This window comes from Adiantum capillus-veneris, chromosome 21 (genome assembly GCF_014529385.1).
Source record: "Adiantum capillus-veneris isolate H3 chromosome 21, ASM1452938v2, whole genome shotgun sequence".
Classification (NCBI taxonomy): domain Eukaryota; kingdom Viridiplantae; phylum Streptophyta; class Polypodiopsida; order Polypodiales; family Pteridaceae; genus Adiantum; species Adiantum capillus-veneris.
This window is the reverse complement of record NC_140951.1, coordinates 128,882,712-128,891,829: the sequence shown is the minus strand read 5'-3', so window position 1 is coordinate 128,891,829 and position 9,118 is coordinate 128,882,712. Positions and strand designations below refer to the sequence as shown.

At 42.7% G+C, this 9,118-nt stretch overlaps 1 protein-coding gene across 3 annotated transcripts; it reads right to left on the bottom strand.

The window, feature by feature from the left end:
* Positions 1-385: 385 nt before the first annotated feature.
* LOC147431714 (histone H3.3-like) lies at positions 386-1,756 on the bottom strand. Of its 3 annotated transcripts, none has more exons than XM_086494224.1 (5): positions 1,727-1,756; positions 1,399-1,507; positions 1,249-1,325; positions 1,055-1,145; positions 386-724 (listed from the first exon to the last, which is right to left on the bottom strand). In XM_086494224.1, the coding sequence occupies exons 2-5, from the start codon at positions 1,468-1,470 to the stop codon at positions 554-556; spliced, it is 411 nt and encodes a 136-aa protein (XP_086350350.1). In that variant the 5' UTR covers positions 1,471-1,507; positions 1,727-1,756; the 3' UTR covers positions 386-553. The 3 variants fall into 3 exon arrangements, with proteins under 3 accessions (XP_086350350.1, XP_086350349.1, XP_086350351.1); XM_086494223.1 differs by lacking the exon at positions 1,727-1,756 and adding an exon at positions 1,585-1,724; XM_086494225.1 differs by lacking the exon at positions 1,727-1,756 and adding an exon at positions 1,594-1,640.
* Positions 1,757-9,118: the final 7,362 nt, after the last annotated feature.

Below are 9,118 nucleotides of genomic sequence, written 5' to 3'. Positions count from 1 at the left end.
CTTCTCCCTTAGTGACAATGAAAAGCCAGCCCTTCATGTAAATAATAACCAAGCAAATGAGAGCCTAAAGCTTGTCACGAGGATATTGGCAAATTTTGATCGACAAGGAAATTTCAAGGAGACATTGCACCGACTTTCCACCCTATTTCCTTAATAGTCCCAAAAAAATCCTAGCTTGGAAAACAAACATTTCCTAACAGGAAAAATTCTTACTTCCTACTCTTCTATGGTTCATAGCTACTCAAAAGGTTTTTTTATTTGAAATTTCAATTCAATCCCCAAATCTGTACAAAATATTTACGTCTCACCCACATCACATCACAAGTGTGTTCTAAAAATCCAACTTGAATTTTGTCAAGAGACCACAAAATATAAATTGTCAAGGGACCACAAAATATAAATTGACTGTATTAGTCTGACTGATAAAGAGGTGATTCACAACCAAAAATGTGGCAAACCAAAAATACAGCCGCTTAGCTTTAAGACATCCTGGTGGTTCCTACTTGTATAGGAGAACATGAGAGACTGTTTTTTTCGAAACTCCTCGAGTATCCTATGCTCGCTCTCCACGGATGCGCCTTGCAAGCTGGACATCTTTGGGCATGATTGTCACTCTCTTGGCATGAATGGCACACAAGTTGGTGTCTTCAAACAAGCCAACAAGGTATGCTTCAGCTGCCTCTTGAAGGGCCAACACAGCATGACTTTGAAACCGAAGATCAGTCTGTCAAGGAAAAAACAAGCACTTCACTTGTCAAAGCACAGTCCTAACATTTGCAATTTTTGAATATACACCACATAGGATATTAAATCCTCTGAATCAAAGCACAGTACTAGCATTAGCAATCAATGGATATAAATGCCACTCAAAATGGTGACTGCTCTAGAAAACAATTGCAATTTTTGTCATGTTAGCTTGACCACTGAGTAGACATTTGATCTATATTTGCCCCTAAGGATACATGCCCAACTTCAGGCTAAGCTTTCAAGTTTAAAACAAACAAGCAAAGCGCGACATAAAGGAAAGAACATCCTCAAAAATGCATATAATTACCTTATAGTCCTGTGCAATTTCACGCACTAGCCTCTGAAATGGTAGCTTGCGGATCAGAAGCTCGGTGCTTTTCTGATACTTGCGTATTTCTCTAGCATGAGTACAAGGACGAGAACCATATTAGATGATAAAGATTGGAAATGCTCACAAGCAACCCAAACGTTTCTGTATAACCCAAACACTAGCTATGGTACCTGAGAGCAACAGTTCCCGGCCTGAATCTGTGAGGCTTCTTCACACCACCAGTGGTAGGAGCAGACTTGCGTGCAGCCTAATCAAAAGAAAAGATTATACCTAGTGCAAAGAAGACATTGAGTCTTACAGAAGAGAAGAATCAAGCATACCTTCGTTGCGAGCTGCTTCCTTGGAGCCTTGCCGCCTGTAGACTTGCGGGCAGTTTGCTTGGTACGAGCCATTGAAGAAGGGATTCAAGAAACGAAGAAGTGAAGCAGTCTGCATAAATCGAAAAGACAGAGTGAGACGAATGAATGAAACATGAGAGCAATACGAAGGATGTACAGACAACGTACGGTACGTGCATGTTACGCGCTAAATGCAGATACATCCCGCAAAACACAGTATCATGCTTGAGCTGTAGGACGCCATCGCTGGCACTAACCCTAAGCCTAAAAACGCAGAAGAGGAAGACGAAGGGCCTCGAGTAGTACGTACCTTGGCGAGATTGAAACGAGCGGAAAAAGAGGCCGCACCCTGTCCCTTTTTAATACTTAAGTTCAAATTTACCGACATACTTTACCCGACATTTTTTCATTCGACGGCCTCAGTATGCATCCCCAATTTTGAAGCAGGTTAATTAAAGGGTAACTGGGGAGATCCTCTTGAGCTTTGAGTGAAAAGAGGGTCGGGGGCGGCACGTGGCGGAGAGAGAGAGAGAGAGAAATGGCATGCAGCACGTGGAAAGAGGAAGGAGATAGAGACAGAAAAATCATCGTGCGTGTACATTGAGATATCATTCTCTCTGTCTCTCGGTACAACGGATGCAGGTTGGGGGACGTGGGTGCAGTAGGGGATGAGGCGCAGGTCATATGAGGGCACGACGAACTCTCTCTTTCTTTCTCTCTGTCTCTGTCGGTACAACGGATGCAGGCTGGGACAGGTTGGGTGCGGAGGGGGTGGAAGAGATGCCATGCGCAGGCTTGTGGGCGGAGGCTTGTGGGCGCTGCGATGGAGGAGCAAGTTTGTGGGCACTGCGCAGTATCTCAGAGCAAGAGGGGGTTTGTGGGCGTTGACCTCGACGGCTTGCGTGTGCGCTGACTAGGCAGGAGCATCTACGTTGATTCGGTTTAATGCGCTGCGCGCCTGGACCGGAGCCACCGGAAAAATTTTGTAACATCGAGGGAACCAAAGCCCCAAAAAAGTTACCAATTGTAACTTCAGTTTGATTAGACCTCTCTCTCTCTCTCTCTCTCTCTCTCTCTCTATATATATATATATATATATATATATATATATATATATATATATATATATATATATATATAGTGACTTCCAATTTCTCTTTTCCTCTCCTAAAAAGGGGTCTCTCAAAAAAAGTGATGGTCATTCATTTCCTTTTTCTTTATTACACCATCTCTAGGGTAAAGGGGCCAATAGCGTACCGGGTTCCAGTCCAAAAACGCGGCAGGCCCCTTACTTGTATAAGTTTCCTCCAAAAGAAGAACACAAGCTAACGGATGGTGTACTAGTTAGCCAGGAGTTGGGTGCAATCCTGATCGTCCGATATCAAGATCGAGCCTTGTTGGCCACAATGCACTATATACACCCCGCGGCGTCTCCCTTTCCATGGTCGTTTTTGTTACACATGGAATTTCGAACTGTGTCATACCGCTTCTGTGTCGCACCATTCAAGTTGGCCTTACCATCCTAGATAGCCCTTGTGTTGAGCTTTTGATCGCGCCCTCCCAAGCCGAAAATTGTTCTGTACACTGAGTGCAATTCTTCGCCTTCCTTAGGTGGCCCCTTACTGGCCCCTTTACCCTATCCTCTCTCCAATCCACCTTGCAAGTTGCAAGTTACATCTCTTTCTTCAATGTCATTTTTTCCTCTCAAAAGGCTCTTGCACAAGAGGTTTGAAACCTCCTTTTCCTCCTCAAGCTTGATAGAGTCGGAGTTCACTCTAGAAATTCCATTCTTTCCTATGAGAAAAGTTCTCGGAATCTTCAAATGGCCTAACTTATTTGTGCTCGTATTTTACAAGGTTGTCGCAATTGGAAGCACCACACATCCATACGTGAGTTTTAGAATTCAACCATGCTGGTATTTTAGATTCAACAGTTGTAGCTGAATCAAATTCCTGTATAGGAGTCCTTTGTACATCTTTGTAGCTATAGTCTCTTAAATTGATGCGAGTAGTGGTTTCCATGTGGCGTAAGTAGATATAGTCATAGCCCCATTTTTGAACCATTTTTAATCGGCACATGAATGGTCTTCTCATAATAACATCATAGTTATTCTCAGTACCAAAATCTACTACAACAAATGTATGTTCATACTCGATTCCACAAGAAGTCATCACCACTTGCTCCAGAACTCCAATAGGCTTTGCAATATAGCCATCGGCTAACAAATAATTTCACTAGTGTTTGTCTAAAGGCAGGTTTTCCCATTTCTTCCAAATTACTTTCGTGGCAATGGAAACCCCCATGCCACTGTCCAAAATAGCAATGGTTTCTATTCCTTGGTACTCTATGGGCAATGTGGTATTCCCCTCATCACCTTCGCAATAATCACCAACGTTGTTTATGGGAAATGGCTTTGCATCCTATTTGAGTTGGCTCCAGTTCTCCATTTCTTGACCTATTGTTTCAATAGGAGTTTTTATTTCCATTTTCTCAGGACATCTGCTAATGTCTCTCCACATCTAAGGTCCAACTTTTAATAGCTCAGCTATCATCATTGTGTATCTCACCAGCGTTGACGTAAATTCTTGCAATCCTTGAGAATCTATGACTGGCTTATGAGTTATTTTCTGAGATGGCAAAACCATAACATCATATCTATAAGAAAATCTCTCTTCTAGTTTTTTTGGAATAAGAAAAAGTAATGGGGGCAGCCACATATAGCTTTGTGTAAATGTAAGACACAAAAAATTAGGATTTGCTCACAAACTTCAAAGACTACATATTCTCAAAAGGACAGTGTGTGTGCACATACACACGTACATTTTCATTGTACTAGAACCAAGACTCACTTCTTCTTGCAAAAACCTTACTCCTAACCTCGCTTTTCTAAGACTAGGATTGCACAGAAGTTCTTGTGGCAAAAACTGATTGTCAAATTAGGTAAAATTCTTTTGTTTTTTAACATTAGCTTATCTTGGTAACTTGAGGGCATTGTTTTCTCCCCTACTTGGACTAGTTTGGCTAGCGGCCTTCGGCCATCTCTCTCTCTCTCTCTCTCTCTCTCTCTCTCTCTCTCTCTCTCTCTCTCTCTCTAGCGTGTGTGGCTGGGGATTTACAAGGCCCACTACTAGAGTGAGGAGAAGTCGAGACATGTCCGGGGGAGGGGGCCGGAATCCCTCTCCCTTTTATAATAGTGTAGATAAACACATTTTGGTGGGAACATCCCCCTTAATTTCTGAGAGGTTATTGGTGCCTTTTGGGAATGCCAAAAAATAGAAAAAGCTTAAAAAGCACAAAAGACTTTAAAAAAGCACAAAAAGCTTTTAAAAAGCATTCTTTTTCTTAAATTGAACCACGACTTCATCTGGCCAACCTGAACTAGGAAACTTTTGTTGGAATTAGGGTTGCAGAGAAACACACACAGCTTGGAGAAGACGAAGGAAGCTCAAGGCACACAATAGAGAGTGTGTTACTTAGTGTGCAATGGAAAGATAGATAGCCCTAGAGTGATGGGCGTATATACAATGCTTGGGGGAAAAAACTTCTTAAAGAGGGAAAAAATGCCCCGGCCGTCTTAGTGTGTTCACACACATCACTACCACATGTATATGGTAACAAATCTCCCCTGGAGTGATGCTATGAACGAGAGCTGGCACATGAGTAAAGGGAAGTGCCATGCCCTGAGGACATGATCACTCCACAAAGGGGAGTAAGCCCAAAGCTTTGCGGAAAGCTTCAAGCTTCTCACAAGACAATGCCTTTGTGAAAAGATCTGCAAGGTTGTCCTGTGTTGGCACATAAGCCAAGCTGATCTCTCCTGCTGAGAGCCTCTCCCTGACATAGTGGTAATGCACCTCAATGTGCTTTGTGCAAGCATGAAAAACTGGGTTCCTCGCAACTGCCAATGCGCTCAGACTGTCAGTGTAGATAGTGTTGGCAGTGTCCTGTCCAACACCCAAATCAGCCATAAGACATCTGAGCCACACACACTCAACCGTAGCTGTGAAGACTGCCCTGTATTCAGCCTCACAACTCGAAGTGGCCACAGTAGGTTGCTTCTTGCTCAACCATAATATACATGAACTGCCAAGCATGAAACAAAAACCACTTGTGGACACTCGCGTGTCAAAACAATCTGAGTCCGAAAAAGCATATAAGTCTGGCGGCAATGATCCCCCCTTGGGATAAAACAAGCCAAGTTATAAAGTGCCACTAAGGTAGCAGAAAATCCTCTTGACAACCTGCCAATGCTTAGACCCTGGGCTATGCATAAATCTCCTGACCTGTGAGACTGCAAACTGAATATCTGGCCTCATGTTGCATACATAAATGAGGCAGCCAACAGCAGTTTGGTAAAGAGTGACATCAACAGGATCGCCAGCATCATGTAGACTCAACTTCAAACCTGTTTCCATGGGAGTGGCAATAGGTTTGCAATCATCAAGTCCAAACTTACATAGCAATGTCTCTATGTAACTTTTCTGACACAAGGCAATACCACCATCACACTGCTTAAACTGTATACCCAAGTAATGATGCAACAGCCCCAAATCTCTCATCGTGAAAGTAGCATTCAAATCAGCCTTAAATTCAGCAAATATGTCTCTCATTTGGTCCAGTGATCAGCAAATCATCGACATAAAGAACCACAATGAGAAGTACATCACCCTCACGCTTTACATACAATGTGATTTCTATTGGACTCTTACGAAAGCCTCGTTTGACCAAATGAGTGTCAGCTTTCTCATACCAAGCACGAGGAGATTGCTTCAACCCATACAAAGCCTTCTTACATCTGCACACTTCGTCCTCTTGTCCTTTTATGACAAAACCGCGAGGTTGCGTTACATAAACTTCCTCAAATATGTCACCGTTCAAGAAAGCAGTAACAATGTCTGATTGATGTACATCCCAACCAAAATGAGCTACCAATGCACATAGAAAACGCACAGTAGTCATACGACAAGTGGGAGAAAAAGTCTCTTCATAATCTATGCCTTTTTGTTGTGCATAACCCTTTGCAACAAGTCGAGCCTTATGGTGATCGATCTCACCATCCGGCTTGCTTTTCAACTTGTAAACCCACTTCGTACCAATGGCCTTTCTGCCAGGAGGCAAATCACATATAGTCCATGTGTCGTTTTCTATAAGTGCATCATATTCTGATTGCATGGCAGCCATCCAATTTTTTGAATTATGTGCTCGATCAAAAGATAGAGGCTCCTCAACATCATGTAAGCTAGACACTAGCCAAAGCATAACAATCTGATGCATGGCGAGAGCCTGAACGAGTACGACTAGACAAAGGTGCATCCAATTTACTGTCACGCAAAGTGTGCACCAGCCATTTTGGCATACCTCTAGCCTGCTCATTTTCAGCCCTTTCCTCATCAAGTACATCATGTACATCTGCATCAGTAATAGGCTGATCTATAAGATTTTCAGAAACCCCCATAGGCTGTACATTTGCCTCTGGAACTTACATTTGTATTTCCACCACTGAAAAGAGGCAACAAAGTGTCATAAATGTCTTGTGAGCTTACATTTTCAGAAACCCCCATAGGCTGTACATTTGCCTCTGGAACTTACATTTGTATTTCCACCATTGAAAAGAGGCAACAAAGTGTCATAAATGTCCTGTGAGCTTACATTATTGTCTCTAGTACATGACAGCAAGGGCTGAACAGAATCTTCCACAAACACTACATCCCGTGAAACCAGAATACGCTTTGTTTGCGGATGATATAACCTGTAACCTTTGCTTTTACCACTATAACCAACAAAAATACATTTGACAGCCTTATCATCCAATTTTTTGCGCTGTGTTTGTGGCACCAAAGCATATGCCAAATAGCCAAAAACACGCATGTGCTCAATAGAAGGCTTTCTATCATGCCATGCTTCATATGGAGTAATAGACTGCAAAGCTTTCATAGGACACCTGGTTAGTACATAAGTGGCACACATGATGGCCTCAAACCAAAAAGAATGCGGCAAAGCTTGACTTTTGACCATACATCGTGCCATTTCCGTAAGTGACCTGTTTTTCCTCTCAGCAACACCATTTTGCTGAGGTGCATAAGGCACTGTACATTGGTGTTTTATCCCACAACTAGTCAGAAATGCATTAAATTCATGAGACATATACTTCCCCCCTCGATCGGAACGAAGGGTGCCCATAGTACATTTCGATACATTTTCAGCCATAGCCAGAAATTGTTTGAAGCACATAAAAACTTCGGACTTCGCTTTAAGCAGAAATACCCATGCATGCCTGGAGTAATCATCAATGAAAGTCACGAAGTACAGGTAATTGCCCAAGGACGGAGTTTGCATGGGCCCACAGACATCACTATGCACAAGCTGCAACCTGCATGTGGCCCTAACTGAACCATCCTTTGGAAACTTAGAACGTTGCATCTTACCCAAAATACAGCCTTCACAAACATGTTTGATAGGTGCTTCAAGAGGTGGCAAAGAAGCAACCATATCAGTTTTTTGCAAACGCAACAAACTGGCAAAATTCAGATGACCAAAACATGCATGCCAAAGTTTTGCATCTGAAATAGCCCTTGAATCTGCAATAGCATTTGCAAAATATTGTCCACACTTGTCATACAAAGTGAGCTTATACAGCCCACGGCACAAAAGGCCAGATGCAACAATCATCACGAAAACTGAGATCATGACTGTACATCTGTCATCCACAAATTTGACTACAAGTCCAAGTCTAGCAAGTGCGGATACAGACAAGAGATTCTTCTTGATCCCAGGTACATAAAGTGCATCGACAAGTGTGAAGGAACTGCCATTTGCAGCAATAAGCACAATCTTTCCAACTTCCTGAACCGGATAAGAGGCATTGTTGGCACAAGTGACTGAATTCCCATGAGGGACAGACTCGAGAGAGGTAAACAATTCACGATGTGAGGTAATATGGTTTGTAGCACCACTGTCGAAATACCACACATGTGAATCTGCAGCAACTGACAAGCATGCATCATGGGCAGCACGATTGTAAGTGCACTCTGCGCTAAAAGCCCATTCTGCATCAACATCAGCAACACAGTCTCCTTTCACAGAAGACTCAACAATGGTTGCATTTGTAGTGGAACTAGCATTTGCAGTGGAACCACCCTCTTTCTTCTTAGCCTCTTTGGCCTTCAACTTAGGACACGACTTGATCAAGTGATCATTAGCTTTACATTAATGGCAACGCATCTTCTTTTTGCCCTTATCACCAGAATTGCCAGACAAAGTGCTGCCAGCAAAAGCATTAGGAACATAAGTTTTGCCACTCGTAGCAGAACCATAAGAAGTGGCTGCATTGCTGTTACCACGCTTTCTTTGAGAAGCAATAAAAGCCTGTTCAACTGCACGTTGTCTAGTCCTATTTTTTCTGGAAAGTGACTCTTGCAACAGCAATGTGCATAATGCATCAAACTTGACAACTTCTGGATTTCCTTGGGTCATAAGTCACCAAGTACTAGCCAAAGTCTGGTAAGAATCTGGTAAGGCATCAAGAACAGTCCGCACAAGGGAACTGTCTGAAATGACTTCACCTGCAGAAATAAGCTGCTCATTGATATCCTTAACACTAGCAAGGAAAGTGTCCATATCATCTTCCTCATGCATAATCTTCAATTCCAGCTCTTTACGCAGCAAAGCAATTTTAGCCTCATTGCGACTTGCATAAAGACCA